This window comes from Chrysochloris asiatica, unplaced genomic scaffold, assembly GCF_000296735.1.
Source record: "Chrysochloris asiatica unplaced genomic scaffold, ChrAsi1.0 scaffold00014, whole genome shotgun sequence".
Classification (NCBI taxonomy): Eukaryota; Metazoa; Chordata; class Mammalia; order Afrosoricida; family Chrysochloridae; genus Chrysochloris; species Chrysochloris asiatica.
In genome coordinates, this window is record NW_006408532.1 from 13,075,059 (window position 1) to 13,096,769 (window position 21,711).

Below are 21,711 nucleotides of genomic sequence, written 5' to 3' on the forward strand. Positions count from 1 at the left end.
AATTTGGAAGCCTGGAGTCTTTGTAGGATTTTTGAATTGGAAGACCATTAGAGCCACTACAATCTCCTTTCTAGGACTAAAGGCAAGGAGACTGTCTTCAAGGTTGTGATGGTAATCATCATGGATAGTCTGTTCATGGCTATGCTAAACACTCCTCTCATTTGATTGGTTCAACAAGCCGATGAAAAAACCGTGTTATTCTTGTCCCCGTTTTACAGATGAGTAAACGGGGCTCAGAGAGTTGGCAGAGCTGTGGCAACTCTTCCAGGGCCACTGCCATGTGTCACATTTCCTCCCAATGTTAGAAATTCTGAAGGAAGTCACCAAGCAAGGTCCCATACTCTCAGACCTTCATAACCCAATGTATCTGAAAAGCACAAATACTGCAGGCAAATCAGCCTAGTTACTAAAGATGCTTAATTTAGAGTAAATAACTAAGTTAATTAGAAGTAATGATCCCCTAGACAGTCTCAACATCTAATTATTCTTTTAAAAAATATGTGGTTGCTGGTTGCAGTGCAGAGAGATTAAAAAACCAGCACATAGAGACTTTTGCATTTCAATTTTCAATTTATCTCCCTGCATTATTAATTAATAATAATTAATATTCAGATGCTCACATTTTTATTTACAGTTTCAAGCATGAATTCTTTATGAACGATCATATGAACTTTTCAATTTAATTAAGTAATTTGGAAGTAATTAATGTATAAATTCAGAATCATGGCACAAGATAAATGTTGTAGTTGTTTATCTTAAAAGCGTAGCGTTTGCTACTAAAGACCCTTCTGAAATGCAAAATTGCTGGTAAATTATAAGCCACCACGAGGCTGGCATCTGTTGGTTGATTGTCTCCTTTCAGAGATGAGGCTGCACCACAGACACAGCACCTGGGCAAAACCACATTTCTGTGCTGCTTACCTCACAAGTCCACTAGCAGCTGTGGGTCAGTGATAGGGTCAGGCTGGACTTGAAGGCTGAGTTCTAGGAGCACAGACCCGCCTCCCACCAAGACAAAACTCCCCTGAAGGGACTTGTGAGAATGTACCAAAAAGGGACTTTGTAAGTTGTCAAGTGTCTTAAATATTTGTGGTGGTATTTTCATTATGTAGAAACAGACTAAATGCTTCATTTGTCTGATATTGCTAGGAAGGGGATGAACGGATTTTGACACAAGTGAAGTTTAGCAAGATGTTTTAAAATTATAGAGCTACTTTGGGATAGAATGGCTGGTAAAGGCTGTGGAGAAATGATAATAGCAGTAATATTTGATGGTTAGTGAGCCATTTCTCTGAATCAGTACTGCTCATGGCTCTGGGTACATGATTTGCAGAATCTCATTAATCCCATTTTAAGGATGAAAAAACTGTGGCCCAGAGGGATTAAGAGTTGCCCCAACTGCTCAGCTGTCATATGGTAGCGGTCAGATTTGAACACAGATCTCTCTCTCTCTCTCTCACACACACACACACACACACACACACACAAAGAGAGACAGAGAGAGAGAGGACTGCTTCAGCCTGGTTCCTGTGAAGTTGCTGGGGATAGCCGTGATTGCTGTGGATGGCAAGAGCAGAGGCTGCTTTTCTCTGCTCCAAATGGACTCACGTCACCTGGATTGTGTTTGGGATTCTGATGATGGGATGGGTGGCTGTTGCTTTTTTCCCTTCCCCCTTCTGTCCTGGCTACCATGGCCCTTGTACTCCATCTCTGAAGAGGCCACTCCCAGAGAGCCTGCATGTGATTCTGGGCAGGGAATATGGATCATCTACAGGAGTCCTGGTATGGAGCTCTAGGATAAGCACTGGACCGCAAGGTCAGTTTGAACTGCAGGATCAGCAGTTCAAACCCACCAGCTACTCCTCTGACTCTCTATGAGACAGAACCAACTCAACAACACTTGATAACAATATTAATAAATGGTGTTTAGGGAGTCCTGGTGTGGAGCTGTAGGATAAGCACTGGACTGCTAACCACAAGGTTGGCAGTTCAAATCTACCAGTCACTCCTTGGAAATCCTAGACCAGGTTGCTGTAAGTCAGAACTAACTCATCAGTAAACAACTACAATGTCTAGACTTGACTCCCAGGGCCTCCAGCACATCCCAGACACCAGTTATTGCCACATTAGTGATGTCCAGAGAAGCATGGGACTGTTCTTTGGATGCGTGCCTAGGGAGGGAGGCACAGGGGACATTCAAGCAGAGCTTCAAGTTGTGTTTACCCTGGTAGAAGACATCCACACACGGCTGGTCAGAACTGATGACTTTGAGGATTTTGGGATAAGAGGGCATGATCCTGACTATGTTCCTGTGATATTGCAGCAATTTTTGAGCTGTCTCTAGCTCTGAGATACCATCTGGAGCCATCAGTCGGTTCTGGATCTCAGATTCTGGGGGCCAGTCAAAAGTGGTGTGATAAATCTCTGCAACAAAGAGAGGCATATGTGGTCAGAATCATCTTATTCTATCAATAGCTTAGGTGACTGATTGATTGCTTCTGGTGTGGGGACTTGTCCCAGAAGTGAGAGTCTGAATTCTAGGGGCCAGGGTGACAGGGCCATGACAGGATTCAGCGACCTACCACCAGCAATGCAGAGTAAGGATGCTGCTCTGATGCAGTCTGCCCTCTTTACTGTTAACAACAACACGGCAGATATTGAGGCAGCTGTGACTTTTTGAGCACTGAGTCTGGGGTGGCATGGTGACATGCCCAGCAGACTATGGGTTCATCTTTACAACAATTCTATTACATGGTACATTTCAGTCTCTTCATGCCCATATAGAGATGAAAAAACTGAGTCTCAGAGATGTTGGACAACTCATCCCAGGTCACACAACTAGAAAGAGCAAAGCCAGGGACCCACAAACCCAGGTTTCTCTGACTCCCAGGGGGCCAAGAGCACTCTTCCCGTATCTGGTGAATTGTCCCTTCTCAAGGCCCAGCTCAAGAGTCCTGCCCCCAACAGCACTCGCCAGTTCTCCCAGATAACCCCCAGGGCTCGCTCTTTTGGCTACTCTTGCTGGAGCACACATTACAAAGAATGAGGTTGTACAGAGTTTGTCCCAAGGTGACAGACTGGTTCTCTGGTTCCTGTGTGTGGCCTCAAACCAGGAAATGGGTTCATCAGAATAGTATCAAAGTGGGACGGGGAGGGATATCTGTAGGCGGTCATACCTCCAGTTCGAGGATCGATTCTCTTCCCCATGTTTCTCTCAATCAAGACCATGTCTGGTGCGCTCAACACAACTGGGCAGAGGAGAAAAGGTGTGTGTTGAGCAGCAGATCCCAGACAATTGAATCTCACAGACTTGTTGATGCTATGTAATGACACAAAAAACAACCACCATCCCAGCCCTGTGAATTCCCCAAAGACAGGTCTTTTTAGCACTAAAACACAAAGAAAATAATCTCTGGACAATAGGGTCACTTTTGCGTTGTGTGCATTTAGCTTTATACAAATTCACAGCCATAGGCCCATCAAACCTACCTCATGTACAGTGCTTGGGCTGAGGATGGGCGCTGGGAAGCCAGTGACACAAGAGTAGTCATTCACTCGCTCACTCGCTCACTCACTCACTCTCCATGGCTCTTGTGGAGACCTGGGGTTGAAGATCTGGTGGGAGGGCCCAATTGGGGAGGTTACTCACTAACGTGTCTGGGGGCGATCCCGAGGGTCTGGATCATCAGAGCCTGCTCCCGTGTTTCAGGGATACCATCTAGAATCCAGCCCTAGACAGAGAATTTGTAAAGACTTTTAAAAAAAAAAAATTTTTTTTTTTTGGTTTATTATTTTGGAAAAAAGACTGGAAATTTTGTTGTTGTTTATATCAAAGCAATTTAATTGCTGTGCACATGTCTTCCTAAAAAATATTATCTAATTGGCGTGGCAATTAGATCGTTTTGAACTGCAATGTGCGTGGTTTGAACTCACCAACCGCTCCTCAGAAACATGATACAGGGTCGCTCTTTGTTGCAACAGACTCCACAGCACTTAACAATAACAACAACAATTTAATAATACTATCCAGATGTAAAAATTATATATTTCTAAATATTTTGCTTTAGAAACAGGTTGGTGGTTTGAACCCATCTAGGGGTAGCACAAAAGAAAGTCTTGGCCATCTGTTTCTGTAAAGATAAAGTCAAGCCAACCCTATGGAGCAGTTCTACTCTAACATATGGGTGACCACGAGTCAGCATTGACATGGGATTTGTTTTGGGATTTTAATTATCAACATGATCTGAGCATCCTTTCATGTGTTCATTTACCATTCTTACATCTTTGATAAAGAGTCTTCCCATTTTTTAAATTGGACTTTTATTTCATTAGTGAGTTGTACGAAATCTTTATACGTTCTAGATACATGATTTTCAAATAAAAATAAATATTTGGTCCAATTCCAAAATAGAAATTCAACTAAGATTTTGGAACTATAAAGTGTATAGTTTAATTTATGACGATTGACATTTTACAATATCAAATTAAGATATTATCTTCCCTTTTTTTTTTATGTCCCTCAGCAAGGTTCAGATTAAACAAGTCTACAGTCCTGTGAATGTAGGTTTCCCTGTTTACATATATACTATGAGGGTGAGTCAAAAATTATCCACACTCTGGTTATATAAAATGCCTGTCCACGTCCACAGCTGATGACAACGGTTGAACACGCTCGTGAAATGATTTTGTCAGTTGAGCGACAGTGGATTTTGTGGCAAATCATTCACAAATCAGTCACCGCTCTGCCTAGGAAATAATCCACAATAGACTAGGATTCCAAAAAGTTTGTGCAAAATGGGTACTGAAACAAATCCCAGAAGAGCATAAATAGAAGTGTCTGGACATCTGCAAACAAAATTTGGACCAACACTCAAAGAAAGATAAAAGTTTCTTTTTTAAAACAATCATTACTGGCCAAAAAGTAGAGAGAAGCTAATCTTTCATTCCAGGAACAGAGGACCCTAGGACCCGCAAGAGGGAAAAGCATGAATGGAGTGTGGGATCCTAACCAGAGAAGCAGCAACACCAGAGACAGAAGCAGAGGTGATGACATAGAAAGATCGAGCAGCTGAGGACTCTAGATCCATGGAAAGAGAAATGCTGTATGCCGTGGGCAGAAAGAGGCTGCCTTGCAGAATGTACCCTTTGGTCATTTAAATGAATATATATTTTCTGTGTGTTTTATGTACATTAAAAAAAAAAAAAAGAGGGAATAGAGGCAAATACTGTTCACTGACTGATAGTATATGGAGGGATTGCAATCATTGCAATGAAACAAAATACGATTGGTTAAGTGCAAAACTGATGTTCTGCCCTGTAAACTATCACTCAACTCATAATAAAAGCTTTCAAAAAAACAAAACAAAAAACAAATTGTCACTGGTGATGAGACATGGATTCATCACTTTGAGTCTGAGAGTAAATGGCAGAATATGGAATGGAAACAGCCTCAATCGCTGCCCAAGAAAAAGTTCAAAAGTCAACCATCAGCTGGAAAATTGATGCTTACAGTGTTCTGGGATTCTCAAGGGCCAGTATTGGAACACTATCAGGAAAAAAGTTCAACAATCAACAGTGCTAGTTACAGTGTAATTCTCACCCAATAGGTGACGCCAGAAGTTTTGGATTAAATGCAGAGGACTGGTAGCCAAGGGCATTGTGATCTTGCATGACAATGCACGTCTGCACACCTCTGCCCACACTGTTGACACTCTGCAAAGACTTTGTTTTGAGGTGTTAAAGCATCCTCCCTATAGTACTAATATTGCTCCATTGGACTTTCACCGTTTGGTCCCCTGAAAGCAGTCCTTCGAGGACCAAGATTCACCTCTGGCTAAGAAGTGAAGACAGCAGTGCATTTGTGGCTTGCAGCTCATCCTGAAACATTTTTTAATATAAGGGAATACAAAAGCTTGTTGACAGATGGACAAAGTGTATTGAAAAGCAAGGAGATTATGTCAAAAAATGATTTACTTTTTTTTTCTAAAAGTTGAGTACAATAAAGTCTATAGCCAGAGTTCTGATAATTTTTGACTCGCCTTGGTACTTCAGTGTTTCAGATTTGATAGATAAATAGAGCTTTGTTGTTGTTGTTGTTAAGTACTGTAGTCGGTTCTGACTCATAGAGACCCCGTACTGGGTTTCCGAGGCTGTAAATCTTTATGGGAGCTGAAAGCCTCACATTTCTCCCATGAATCAACTGGTAGTTTCGAAAGGCTAATCTTGCAGTTCGCAGCCCGACTCGTAACACTACGCTACCAGAGCTCCTTAAATAGAGCTTTGGAAGAGTGAAATTAAGCAGCAAATTACGGGAAATCTCCATTTTGAAGGGGGATAAGCAAAAGTGATTGAAAGTGAGGTTTCCAATTCTGACTCCCAGAAAGGGCCTCCAACCCTCACAATCAGTATGAGAACTTGATTGCTTTAAGGTCAGCGAATGGGCTGACATGGGTAAACTTGGACTCCAGGCTGCTCATACACCTGATTCACTGAACAGAGTTTGGATATGGCAAGAAATGTCTTTCGTAAGAAACAACAACCACCCAAAAAGTGTCTGCGTTTCTTCAATACTAAAATATTCCAACAACCTCAGCTGACAGTTAAAAAGACAAATCTAAACATATTTACAGAGTAAAGAGTGTTGGGAAAAAATCAGGGATGTCTTCATTAATTTCTTAAATTAAACAGGAAAACTCACAGCCACTGAACCCCTAGTTTCTAGGACTAATGATGCAAAAGTGCAAAAAAAAAATTTTTTTTTAACAGCCTTTTGCTCCCTCAAGTCCTTGTTATAGCTAGCCAGGTGCTAGGCTGCAGCTCTTAAAATGAACAAACATATACAGCTGTGAGCCACGCCACAGGAACCAGGAGACAGGTATCTGCCAGCTCTCTCACAGTTCTGGAAACTGAACCAAAATCTTCCGAACTTTAGCTAAATCGTACCTCAATATTTTTGTATTTGAATGGGGTGTAGATTTGTGAGCATACTGGTTGCTTCTTATAGAACAAGTGTCTATAATTCTCCTTCAAGGCACTTTTTGAAGGGGGAAGAAGGTTGGAACTCTGTCTCCACTCACCACTGAAAGACCTCTGCTTTTACTACTGCATTCCAGAGCAGTCATTATAATCTCGCCCATAAATCTGCAGCTGACATCAGTATGTGGTCCCAAGCTTTTAGAACTATTCAGGGGAAGAGCTCTCACTGCCTTCTCACTGAAGAAAGCAGGACTTCCAATTACACAGGAAAAGTGCAGCAAAATGAGGAACATCTCCCTAATTAGCCTGGTCTCACAGGTGCACAAGTGAAATTGAAAAAAAAAGAAGAAAGCAGGGGTTTCTGAAACAGGACCTTGACCACCAACCTCTCCTTGTTGTTGTTAATGTTGTGGAGTCGATTCTGACTCATAGCAACCCTGTATAGGATTTCTGAGGTGCGTTTGAACTGTGGACCTTGTGGCTTCGCAGTCCTGTGTTGATCCTACAGTACCACACCAGGAATCTGCCACTTCTCTAGGTCTGCTCTTTCTGACTTCAGAGGGGGTAGGGACATAAGGACGGAGAGTAACCCAGGTGCTAGACCCCTAGAGTTGCACCTCATATCGCTAGGGCAGCCCCACTTTCTATGGGGAAAACAGTCATGGAGACCCTTCATGCCTGCACTGGTCCAAGTAGTTCACATCGGTTCATTTGGAAGGAAAAGGTGCAGTGACCAAGGCCTCTGGGTTGGGGACGAGGGTCCTGAGTGCACTGAACATGGAAGGTCTGGGCTTAGCCACTGGTGCCTGGAGAAGATCTTACATGTATAGAGGTTCTATACAAACTGTCCAGTTGCAAAACGGACTGCACTTTCAGGAGGAAATGGAACTTTTATTTGAGAATAAGATAATGACTGCAAGTTCTGGCAAAGCAAGAAAGTGAAAACTCAGTAAATAGCACCCTACAGCTGCTGTTATGGGACACTGCATAGTTAGGTTCCTGGGTCTGACTTCTAGGAGGGGCTCAATGAGGAGGTATCAGTCAATCCCTAATTAGAATACATTATCCATCTTCCTGACACTTCAGTGAAATGTCTATTCCACTCTGGCACTGCAGCTTTGTTCGGAGCAGGTTAATTGATATTCTGATGCCTTCGCTCACCATACCCCAGTGGCTTGGTTCTGTTTTATCACACATCAAAAAGGCCGTATGCTCAGGGCACTCCATGCACCAGCGCAGAGCTGGAGGTCTGCACAGCTGCGAGGAGTCTGGTATCACAGGAGGGACATGCACCAAGCAGATGTCACAGATGAAAAAAAAAAAAAAAGAATGAAAAGAAAAGAGGCAGGCCAGTCTAGGGAACTTGGCGGGCCCCAATGAGCGTGCAAACACTGGCCTTTTTGCCCTCCTGACTATTATTAAAGCACAATTAGCAACTTCACATGGTAAGACTTTGTTGCCCTCTGGGTCCTCTGCCTTTTTGATGAACTACCCTTCATCTCCTCCCTTCTCCTCCAAAAACCAGAGTGTGGGTGTCCCCCTGGGTTTTGACCCAGTACTTCCCTTCCCACCTCCGCCCCGCCCCACCCTGCACCCCACCTAGCTAGTTCCCACTTCCAACCACAACTCTAGAAGGCTCCACTGGAGGCACTCCCAGGAGTCAAATGCTGATTTTTCACTGTCCCAAGGAGGCTCTCTGAGGCTGAAGATTTGGATTCCATAAATCAGATTTACTCAGCTCCAAATCGGAACCAGGGGAAGCAACACAAAATGCAGCACACAACCGCCACCCTCTTCCTTTTTTCAATTGAAATATGATGTGATTTCTCAACATATAAAACAAAACAAAAAAAGATATTTCATCAGCCAAAGAGAGAGCGAGAGCGAGAGCTGCATCTTAAAAGATCGAGTTTAGGAGATTGATTTGTTCTAAAACCAATCAGTGAGAACAAGGAAACAATTTTGATGAACACAAAAAAAATTGGCATCGAACTTTCCTAGTAGCAAATTACTTGAGTTTATACTAAAATCGTGATTTGAGAAGTGATTCCAATTTTTCCCCCTACCAAATACATGTTGTTGTTAAGTGCCATCAAATTGGGTCCAACTCTTGATGTCCCTGTATAGGGTTTCCAAGGAGCAGCTGGTGGGTTTGAACTGCTGACCTTGTGGTTTGCAGTTCTGTGCTGATCCTACAGCGCCACACCAGGAATACATGGAAGAGGTTATGTGCTGTGGAGTGAGTATCGACTCATAGCAACCCTGTGTAAGGTTTCCGAGGCTGTAAATCTTTACAGGAGCAGAAATCCTATCATTCTCCCATGGAACCACGGGTAGTTTCAAACTGCTGACCTTGAGGTTAGCAGCTCGACTCGTAACTACCACACTACCAGAGCTCCTTAGGAGTATACACACTGTCATATAATCTTAGAATGGTTTTCATATGAAACTCACCTACAAGATGACAAGCAAGAGTTTTTATTTCAAAGTTAATCAACAATTTGCAACAAGCACTAGAATTCCTTATTCTGCTGAATGTACAAGGGGGCTTCAAAAAATGGAACTGAAAGATAATGAAAATTTCCCATGAACTTTTTGAAGCCCCCTGGTATAGGATTATGGCAGGATGAATTACTCCTACTTGGTCCTCCACACCGACGCTTCTGCCCAAGCAAAATGTACCCTAGCTTTGCCTGGTCTTCTTTTGGACATAGCTCAAAAGTGCATATGCTTGTACAATACTGAAAAGCATGGAGTGATTTTTCTAAATAACAAACTGTGTCACAATCCACCTTTCTTAACTGATGACACATGCAGATAAATGAAAACCTTTACTCCAAGGTCTATAGGTTAAAAGCCAGTCATCTTCAGGATGTTAAAATTAGGCAAAGGACAGATTTGAGCGTTGAAGAGGCTTTCCTGTCAGCTCCCAAATAGCTAAATAATATTTTAAAATAAAATTCACATAGAATATTTATGGTGTCCCTGAGGCCACCCCAAAGTGGACAGTTTGAAGACTACACTATTTTGCCCTGAAATTGACTAGGTCCTCAGAAATTTCATCTTGTTTTGCAGATTTGCTTTTAGTTCTCCAATTCAGACACGTTAGCTCCGGTTGAAAGTGAATGAAATGGATAAGCCACTAACATCCAATGATTGGGTCCGTTGCTCTCAGACTTCTTAGATCATGTCTGCAGTATAGACTCACCTCTGCTAAAACAAAGTTAGTTCTGTTAGGGTATCTGTTTCTCTGCAGGGGGGTGGGGGGGGAGCAGTAGCTATGGGGCCTGTTCCACTTGCCATTTATGCCAGTTTTACTTCAACCTCTCTGAGCCTCCTTCTTATCTGCAAAATGGAGAACAATAACAATGATATATTTCACACTTGTTGGATAAGTTAATGATGTGGCTCTGCACAAAGCAAGGTTGGCAGTTTCAGCCCACCAACAGCTCCTCGGAAACCCTATACAGAGTTGTTATGAATCAGAACTGGCTCGACAGCTGTAGGATAAGCACTTAACATCAACAAACACTACTATCTATCTGTCAGTTTGCTATAATGGAATGGTGTGTGTGCTGTTGTGATATATGCTAACCAGTAGTTCAAATATTAGCAGGGTTACCAAGAGTGGATAGGTTTCAGCAGAACTTCCAGACTGAGACAAACTAGGGAGAAAGGCTTGGTGTTTTACTTCAGAAAACTGTCTCATTCAAGCTTTATGGATCACAGCAGACCATTGCCCATCATACTTGCTTTACACACATCATCAGGAGGGACCAGTTAGTGAAGAAAGACATTATGTTTGGTGAAGTAGAGGGCCAGCAAGGGCAAGGGAGACCCTTGGTGACATGAACTTGCACAAAAGCCACAACAATGGACTAGAACAGGCCAGCAACCATGAGGTGAAGCAGGACGGACCACTCTTCATTCTGCAGTATACTTGTAATCAACTTGACAGCATCTCTCTATCTACCTAGGGAGTCCTGGTGTGACACTATAGGATAAGCATTGGACTGCAAGTTTGGTTTGAACTGCAAGGTCGACAATTGAAATTCACCAGCTTCTCCTCAGAAACCCTATACAGGGTCTCTATGAGTCAGAACTAACTCAACAGCACTGAACAACAACAGCAAAATAGTGCCTGCCAACAAAGAAATAGCCCAATCAATGTTAATTCATTTTACCTTTATAATAATCTTGAGAAAAGTGGACAATTTTGCTCTCTCTACCTACTTTCTAGAAGGAATCCTACTTAAGTTTGTTGAACTTCTGAAGAAATTGTTAAAAAAAAAAAAAAAAAGGGCCATCTCTTGTAAAGATGAGTAACTGGCATTCCACATATGAACTGAGGAAAGTTTTTCGTTAAAGAGGTCTGAATAAAAAACATATTTCGTTTAAACTTGCGGGAGTCTAGTGAGTTGACAGTTACTGCAGATTCACTTCAAAGTGTGCCCGTGGCATATGTCATTGTTTGACTAGGCTGTGCTTCCAGAAGAGACATTGACTCCTTCTCTGGGAGCCACCTGAGGCCACAAGCCTGGGTCCAGCACACTAGTAAACACTAATTACGTAGTCACAATGGAATATGAGTGTTAATATGATGACCAGGATTCATTTATTCATTCACTAAACCATCTATTCAAAATACAGTGAATATAAACATGTGTATTCATTGACCACCATGTACAGTACCATACTGGAAAAGGTCAGGAGAAACTATGCTGGATTTGGAAGCCTGTCCAATAGACAGCACCAGGGGAATGAACTGTCATTGGTTTACTTAGCTGACTACCCCAACTCTGGTTTAACCAATTCTGTTCTTAAAGCTGTTTACCTAACTGGCCTTTTGACCTTGCCCAAAGTACTGAACCTCATGTGTAAAACAAGAGATTTGGACTCGGTGATTTCTAAGTTGGGGAACCATACGGTTTATGGCCTAACCACACCATATTGAGAGGGAACAGGTATGTTAGTAATAATTATGTAGGAAAAATACACATAAACCAAGATGAGTGATTGTCCTGTCTCTAAAGTCTGGATATTAATATGTCCTAATTTAACTCGCTATGGGAAAGAAGCTCTGGTAGCGTAGTGGTTACGAATCGGGCTGCGAACCTTAAGGTCAGCGGTTCGAAACTACCAGCTGCTCCGCGGGAGAAAGATGAGGCTTTCTACTCCCATAAAGATTTACACCCTCGGAAACCCTATACAGGAGTCGCTATGGGTCGGAACCGACTCGATGGCACATAACAACAACAACAATGGGTAGGAACAGACTCTACGGTACTTAACAACAACAACAATTTACCTTTAGTCAGTTAGGTTGAGTACCCCACAGCAATTTTGCCTGCTTCCCTGAAACAATGAAGAAAAAGAAAAGGGAAACCCACATGGTGTGATGGGTGAGGAGTGGGTGGGTGACAAGCTACATAAGTCTGATCAACAATCAAAATGACTTATTTCCTGGGAAATTCCAAGGATGACCTAAGGGTCTAATGATGGATTCAAGGTAGGGAATACTTAGCTCCCGGCCTCATTCTCAGAAGCTGAGAATTGACTCCTCCAATTGACTCAGCCTTCATTTCCCTTTTCTTGGTTCCAAATCCACTGACCCAGACACAGCTTAAATCAAGGCAGCTGAGTCTTTAATTCCTGCCCTCCTCCTAGTCTGGGCAACTCTCTTCCCCAACCTGTCCATCTGGACTTTCATTTGCCTTCAAGATGGCCCCTCTGAACAGTGGCCATGGACCCAGCTGTGGCTGAGTTGAAATCTTGGCTCTAACCTGGCAGTTGTGTGATCGTGAATTATCTAACCTCTGAGTCTCAGCCTTCTCATCTATAAAATGGAGACAATAAGCTCGACCTAACAAACAAGAGAAAGGCACTTGAGGAGAGATTAATGAAACCATTAATAATAACATGTGGAGTGATAAACTGCTTGGCTGAAAGTAAATTCTCACAAACATCAGTCCCTTCTCTCAGTAAGAAACAATTTGATGTAGCAAGGACATCTGTATTTCCACAAGCCTGAAAAAAATTGGGTCAACAAAGGCATGACTTTACAAAGCTGTGGTTTTAGGCCCCAAGAGGGCAGGCACACAGAGCCACATCTTTACAAAGAATAGCTCTTTCCACCCATCATCCCACAGGTGGTACTGGCCTCGAGCAGGTCATTTTCCCTGAGTCTGACTGTCTCCAGTTTGCTCTGGGCACATCACCAGAACCACACACTCCCATTCTTATTTCCTTTCTTCAGCCAAAATTCAATTTCCCTGGTAGTTTCAGCCCTGTGGGAACATTTAATCCTAGCTTGCCCTGAGGTCATTCTCCATTCAGGTTCAAGTCTCTCCGGTTTTCAAAAATTGGTCCTCTTCCCTTGCTGCAGACTCCACTGGCTGGCCCAAAGCAGGAAAAGCCAACTCCAGACAACTGTTCTACTCTGATATACATTGACTCACCATGAGTTGGTATTGTCTCTACAGAAATGGGTTTGGTTGTACATTACGTCTTCAGAGAACGAAACTTCATCAGTCTGAGTACTGGTGAATTCCATGAAGTCTCAAAAAAATTAAAGGCATGGCAATATTTTCAAACTAATACCTTATTTATAATTAATATTATAGGTAGCCAGTATATTTATAGTGAAAATTGGAGCTAGATAATATATTCTAAGGTCCCCTGGTAGCCTAGCGGGTTATGAGTTGGGTTGCTAACCGCAAGATCATCAGTTTGAATCTATCAGTGACTCCGTGGGCGAAAGATGAGGCTTTCTGCTTCCATAAAGGTTTACAGCCTCGGAAATCCTATACAAGGTCACTGTGAATAGAAACCAACTCCACATCACACAACCACCACCAGACATATATGCATTTTACGGAGTAGTCCTTGTATGGTGCTGTAGGATAAAGCACTGGATAGCAAGGTCGGTTTGCAACACAAGGTCAGTGGTTCAAACTCACCAGTTGCTCCTCAGAAACCCTGTACTGGGCCATTATGAGTTGAAACCAACTCGACGGCACTTACCAACAACAATATGCTACAGATTATATTTTAGGAAAAAGCAAATGCTAAAAAGAATCTCCCTTAGTTTCCATAATGCTTTATAATCCTATCAACTGATGATTTTGACCTAGACAGGTGCCCTAGACCCCTACTCAACAACTGTATTACTTATTCCCTTACCTGTGAAGTAGGAATTATACTAATGCCTGTACTTCACAGTGTTTAGGATGAAATGGGACAATGCCTACACAGTGTTTGCACAATGTCTGGCAGACAGTATGCACTTAATAAATGGAAGCCACTCATTCTTTTTTTTTCAGCTTTCTGGCATTTACCATGCTTTCCACAGCTGACAAACACAAAAAACACCAAAGAACTGAAAATCAGGAGAAAAAGGAGCTTTGTCCTTGTCCAGTAACAGAGGTTTCTAGTGTTCAGGAGGCAGGCCTCTAAGTTTTGCTTATTCTGTCCTAGCCTCTGACTTAGTGTTTAACCTTTGAATAATGAAATGTTTGGTGATTCCGAGTTCAATTCCATTTCCAACATCACTATGCCTCTCCAATATTCTCTACTGCTCCAAAGCCCATATACATTTGCTCCAGCATCAGACTTGATCCTACATTTTGGTCAGCCTGCAGTGATGGGATTGTATGGTACAATGCACCCATCAGTAAACTGGCTGCCCTGCTGCACAAAGCACATCGAAAAGCTCATTCCTATTGGGCACGCTGCTGATCAGCATGCAGACAGGTGGTCTGCACATATCATTAACAAGCCTTGTATTCGGTCAACTAGTCAATCACTGTCTCAAAAGTCAGATCTAGAAATAAGCGAACGATGAGGGTATACTCACTGTGTTCTACGCTGCAACACACAAGGCCCTCAGAAGTCCCTGTCTCACCGTGATGTATGCCATAAGTTTTCTGAGTAGAGTTCAGACCTCCCTTTCTGATCCCTTGCAATCCTAACTGCATTTGTATTAGAAGAACACACAGCCCAGGGCCTCAACAGAGCTGTTGATCAATAAAACCGCTCTCCTCAGAGGATGCATGTGACATCTATAAACCCGTGAGTGTCAAAACAATGGCAAGAAAATCCTGTGCACCTACTGTCAGTGGGATTAAAGCTGTGTAATTAATGCCAGCCCAATGACACCACAAGGAGAAATAAAACAAACAGCTGGTAGTTCTGCGGACCAGCATCCGGCTCCTCTACTCTGTAACATTTTCCCTATAAAATACTGACTCACGTTATGGGCAGGGAAGCATAAATCTGCTAACAGAAAGGGAAGGGGGTGAAAAAAGGCTCTAAAAACCCACAAAGTAAAATTTAAACTTCAGGTTTCATAGTCCAAAGTATACTACCTAATCTCCTTGATGGTAAGACAACTGAGAGTCTCCCTAATACTAACTGAGATGTAAAAGAAGTGCACCTGTAAACACAAAGTATAATTTTACATTTTATCAGTGGTCAAGGAAACACCCTCCACCCAGAAACGACCTGCTTCTGATGTGCATTAGATGCTTTCTTCCTGACTCCAGGAATTAGAAGCAAGTGCTCAAAGTTTGGCAGAATGGCCCAAGCTTGCCATTTGATGATGGCATTTTTTTTTTTAAAGGAAGCCACTGTGTGGAACCAGATGCTTTGTACTTAACAGATTTCTAGAAAGTTTGTTTTCCTTTTAGGTAATGGTTATCCTTATCTTGGGTATGCAGGTGGGTTTCATATGCCACAGTCTCCTTGTCTGTAAAATGGGGATGACCGTAGTACCACCAACCACCCACACCGAGAGCTGTGGGAAACCAGGGGCTCTGTTTTGTTGACTTTATCTTGTTCTGTCTTCAACATTAGTTGCATTGTACACTGCAATTAATAAGCCAGGAAATAGACATATATTTGTACCAAGTGCATAGTTTGTAGAAGTAACAGACTAAGAATTATAAATGATTAATATAGTTGAGTATTTGTTAATTTTACTACACGCTTGTTAGGAAGCCATTTGGGTTATAAATTTAATTTGAGTAAAACTTCTGGGTGCCCCATAAGTCTTAGCTTTTGAAAACCTCATAGGCCAGTGTTGAGGATTCAACACTGAAATGCCTCAAGAAAATGCCTTAAGGCTTGGTACAGTGTGTGGCCCCTGTTTTTGCTGTTGTTATTGAGTGCAGTGGAGTTGGTTCCAACTCATAGCAACCCTGTATAGGGTTTCTGCAGCTTTAAGTCTTTGTGGAAGCAGAAAGTCTCATTTTTCTCCCACAGAGTGGCTTGTGGGTCCGAACCTCAGACCTTGTGCTTATAAATTCCATTAATTTTATCTTTATTTTGATGGACCAGTTCTGCTCGCCACCATCCATGTTTGGGCTTAGTTCTGGCCTTTATGTTTTTTCTTCCTGATTTTTACTATAACAAAAGCACAGACCAAACACTCATGGGACAGGTAACATTTTTTTAATTCACTTAAGAAGAGGCCCATTCACATCCCCTTTAACTAACCACAAGTCCCATGGACAGGTTCTGTGTTCACTGTTTACTTTTGGTGGGGACTTTAGGAAGCTTTCTCAGGTACTGGGTGTGAAAGGAGATGCCCGAATTTAGTAAGCCGAATACAGTCTGGGAGTCATGTCCCTCTGCAGGCTTCCCTTCAGAGGCATCAGGACAGGATGCAAAGGCACTATTATGGCAGAGGCTCTGCGCTTCATGATTTAGGAAGAAGAAAGAAGAAACGCTGTGAGTAAGAGCAGGTCCTAGATAGAGTGGGAGAAAATGTGGAATAAAACTCAAAATCATAACAAAGACCAAGCTTCCTGGTTGGTTAGAGATTGGTGGAACCCCCAAGATTATGGCCCTTAGTCACCCTTTAGGTCTGGAAATGAATTCACCCCCATGGCTCAATTTTCAGCCAAACAACAGGCAGGACTAGAAGGGGAATAATGACAGAAGGGAGACAGACACACTTTAAAATAATCAACCCTTTGAGATGAAAAGGGCAGCGTTTACCCAAGTCAAAGTTCAGAAGAGTTAGGAAAGAGGGAGAATGAAAATGGGAAGCACAGAGAGGAGGGGGGCTGAGACCTCTTTCATTGTGGAGATTGCAGTCAATGAGATGAAACAAAATGTGTACGAATTATTGAGTGGAAAACTGATCTGCTCTGGAAACCATTACCCAAAAATAAAATTTATTTTAAAAGTACGAAGAAAGAAATGCTGGAAGCAAAACAGACAGAGAACTGAAGAGATCACTAGTTAATCATTGAGGAAACAGATTCCTGCCTCAGTTGCACTAAAGGCCCTTCCCTGAAGAACGACCAGGCTAAGTCTTAAAGTGGTGAGCCGGCACCTGAGCACTCAGCAACTTTCACCACTAGCTCCACAACCTTTCCAACTAGACTTCACCTCCAGAGAGGAAGAACACCATCCCAAATGGAGTTCATGAATGAATGAAAAACCAAAGCAAATGGATGGGAGCAAGGGAGGCAGGCTGCAGCTGGCTCTGAAATTGTATTGATTTCTTTTTCCTCAAGCACTATTTTTGAGACTTCTAATTCTCCTTCTTCTAGGGATGGGGATATTATAGACCTCACTCAAGCTGTGATTCTGAAAGCCTGCTGTGTGGCTTGCTGGTGGGTGATAGGCTGACTCCAAAAATGTCTAAAATGGTTTTCTGACACAGAGCAATGTACAAGGGAGCTTCAAAAATTTATGGAAAAATCCCATTTTCCATGAACTTTTTGAAGCCCCCTTGTATGAAGCTCAGTCCTCTAAGCGTATGTGATCCACTCTGTCTTCAAGTTAACATGGGGAAAGTGGCTCATCTCTGCCTAAGTGGACCTCAGAGCCAAGCACAGTGCTAAGCATTCTGCCATCATTGTCTCCCTTAACCAGAAACAGAGGAGAAAGACCCATTGCAGCACACTGTTGCCCTCCAGTCGACCTCGCGTGTCTCTGAATGTCAAGACACTCAATGCTGAAATATGCAAGATCTGAGCAGGCTCTTTTCACTGGCTCCTTTCTGCATTCTCCCAAGCTGCTGTCCGCTATCCTAGATATATGAAGGACAGCTAAGGCCAGAGAGGTGGACAGAAGTCAGCTGTGGAACCCATAACATCTCATTCCTAACACACAGCAACCCCTGCCTTTTCCTGATGATAAAATGCCATGACAAGCCATCATAATTGGGCACAAGTCTTTCCTCCTCCCCACTCTAGCTGGGAAGCAAGGGGAAGTAACATTCATATGAGAAAACATTTCTTCTTTTTCTCTTTTCTAGATATTTTCCAGCTCGTGACCTTCTGGCTTAGTCTGGTTCTACTGTTACTGACAGTTGCTGTTGATTCCAAATCAGAGCAAGCTTACATATAACAAAATGAAATGTTACCAGGTCCTGGAGAATCTGCACAATAGTTATGTTTGAGCCCAATGTGGCAGCCACTGTGCCAATCCATTCCATAGAGGGGCTCCCTCTTTTTCACTGACCCTCTACTTTATCAAACATGATGTCCTTCTAGGGATGCAAATGTGCCTTTGTCAAAGGGCCTGGCTGCCCAGAGTCCCTTGTCCTTTGGGACTAGTAAAGAGGATCTCTCTCCAGTCTGCTCAGATGAAATCGCAAATGCTATATAACATAATCACAAGAGTGACGTTCCCTCACCTTTGCCATATACTATTAATAAGAAACAAGTCACTCAAAGGCAGTAGATGACAAGAGGGCCTGGGTGCCAGGAGGTGGGATCACTGCTCCCTATCTGCTACAGTGTGCAAAAGACACTGAGCAGGGTGAGGTGGAAGAGGAACGGAAGGCAGTGACACAGAAGGCATGGATGAGAGGCCTGAGGGGTGAAGCTGGGCTGCAGCAGGCTCAGGCCAGGCAGGGCTTTAAGGGTGTACACTCAGAAGAAGGAAGTAGGGAAGCTTATCAGCAGTGAGGATATAACATTTGTTTTAAAAAGACAAATGTTGCTTCTCAAGTGTGCATAAAATATTCTTCAAAAGGTTGTACTTTCAAGAGAGTGTCAACACCACTTGCCTTTGGAGACAGAAATTGGTGACTCAGGGACAGGATGAGAAGGGGAGCCTTTGGTACCTTTTGAATTTCTAACTATATGAATGTGCTATGACTAAGACACATATTAATGTAGTTTTTACAAAGTGATTCCTCTGGCTGCAGGGTGAAGGAAGAATTGGAAAGAACTTGGGTAACAGCAGGAAGACGAATGAGGTACCAGATAAAGGAGATTCTAAATATTCCAAATCAAATGGACCACAAGTAGTGCCAATGTCAAGGTGAAATCTAGAATCACTTTGGTATTGAGCTTTCCTCCCTCCAGATTTCCTCAGCTTCTCTTTGCCTTAGAGATGGGGTACTCTCTGACATCAAGAACCTAACAGCCCCTAAAGAATGACTGAGGGTAGAGCCCACTTTCTTCTGATAGTTCCAATACAAAATGCTAATTTCTCTTTCTTTTACACATTTGATGGTCACTTCAAAGAAATTCTTCAAAGAGACTGCATTAGACCAAAAAGGAAAGAAAGAAAAACAGCCCACATTAACTGCAGAATCCTGATGGGTTATGATTGCATTCTTTTCCCCTGAACACTATTCCCTGCATTCTTCTCCTGCTCTAAATTACCAATTCCAGTCCCTGTGTAGTGAAATGATCATCATTACCATATAAATGAATATGCATATGTGTCATTTTTCTCCCTAAAAGCAAGGAAGCCTGTTTATTTTGGAAGGGGTTTTGTTTTGCTTTTGAACAACCAAAGCACATAATTAGAAGTGTAATCTCTTACTCCTGAAACCCTGTCTCTACTGGGAAAAGATGAAAAAGGTATTGGATGCCCCCTGAAGCGTAGAATTTTTTTTTTTTTTAAAACAAATTAAAGGAAACTTTTCTTCATTCTACAGGTAGCAATGGCTTGGACATGCTCACAGCTGTAGAATTGTAAGGCTGAAAAGGACTACAATGCTCCAGCCCAACCCGTCATTTTACAGATGAGGAAACAGACCCCTAAGGAAGTGGAAGCTTTGCTGGGGTCATACTACTGTGGCCTCATCAGATGTGGCCTTTTTAAGAAAGAATGGAGTGCAAAAGCACAACTGTTCCCAGTTCACTTCTGGAACTTACTTTGGGCCCTTGTGTAAGTCTGCCATCTGTAAAATAGGGAGGTGACAGATAGTACCGCCTACAGTGTTGCTGTAAAGATTAAATGTGTGAATGGACATCAGCACTCAGCCAGGCCCAACACTGAACTCCTAATCCATGGCAACCAACACCAGGATAATAAAAGGTATTGTTGTTGTTGTTAAGTGCCGTCGAGTCGGTTCTGACCCATAGTGACCCTGTACAGGGTTTCCGAGGCTGTAAATCTTTACGGGAGCAGAACGCCTCATCTTTCTCCTGCAGAGCCGCTGGTAGTTTTGAACTGCTGGCCTTAAGGTTCGCAGCCCAATTCGTAACCACTACGTTACCAGAGCTCCTTATAAAAGGTATTACTACAAGTAATACTACATTAATGCTAATATCAAGCAGAATGTTACAACCTTTGTGCAAAGTGCATAGTATACTTGTAGTGTGGACAGAGTTCCAGATGACATGTGCCAAGTCTCTGTTTGGAGTCCCAGATAACAATAATAATGGAATTTAAGTGATGGTATACTCATGAAGATGACCACTTAACAATTATATAGTCTAAAATGACTAGTAGTAAGTGTTGTTATCATGGTCATCATTTTGATGATGATGGTAGTTGTCTGGGACTCTAAGCAGAGACGTGGGACACCTGGTCAGGTACTTAATCCACACTGCAGGTGCACTACGCAAAGAGGTTGTGTAAACCAAGCTTTTAAACAAGCACCAGAAGGGTTTATAGCAGTTAGATTAGTGTCTGAGAGACTGTTCTAGATCATCAAGGGGAAGGTAAAATATAAAACTGAAGTTACAGAGATAGTCACTATAATAGAGTTCTGTGTCAACATGACCAGGTCAGGATTTCCAGAGGTTTAGTTGTTGAGATGTGCTTATTCCCACGGTGATGAAACATAATACAGACATAGTTAACTCTATGATGAGTATCTATCTATAAGCAACCAACCAATTAAAAGAAAGTTTCCTTGGGGATGTGGCCTGCTCCTAATATAATAGAAATGAGGGAAAGGCTCACTCTCTTCCACTGGGGACCTGGGACTGTACAATTATAAGTAATTTCCTTTATAATCAACTTCTCTTTATATATATACATGTGTGTGTGTGTGTGTGTGTGTGTGTATGTGTATATATATGGCAAAGTCATTTGAACTGCAAGGTCAGTGGTTCAAGCTCACCAGCTGCTCCTTGGAAACCCTATACAGGATCGCTAATGGGTCATAATCGACTCGACGGCACTTAACCACAACATATGTGTGTGTGTGTGTATACATATATACACACACATATATATATGTTGTGGTTAAGTGCCGTCGAGCGATCCTGTATAGGGTTTCCAAGGAGCAGCTGGTGAGCTTGAACCACTGACCTTGCAGTTCAAATGACTTTGCCATCTGACGCATTAGCCCACAGCACCACACCAGGACTCCAATATATAAATATATATATAAGATGAGGCTTTCTGCTCCCATAAAGATTTACAGCCTCAGAAACCTGTACAGGGTCACTATGAGTAGGAACCAACTCCACAGCAAATACTTTGTTTTATTGCAACAGCAACAACACAAGAACAACAAATATATATATATAT

General features: G+C 42.4%; 1 protein-coding gene across 1 annotated transcript in view; it reads right to left on the reverse strand.

Moving 5' to 3' along the window:
- The window catches only part of AK8 (adenylate kinase 8), a 203,626-nt gene that overhangs the window by 131,544 nt on the left and 50,371 nt on the right, over nt 1-21,711 (reverse strand). Inside the window, exons 6-8 of the mRNA XM_006834996.1 lie at nt 3,650-3,731; nt 3,177-3,248; nt 2,224-2,424 (exon numbers count right to left, since the gene is read on the reverse strand). Of these exons, the coding sequence (XP_006835059.1) occupies nt 2,224-2,424; nt 3,177-3,248; nt 3,650-3,731 (355 nt within the window). The remainder of the gene's footprint in view (nt 1-2,223; nt 2,425-3,176; nt 3,249-3,649; nt 3,732-21,711) is intronic.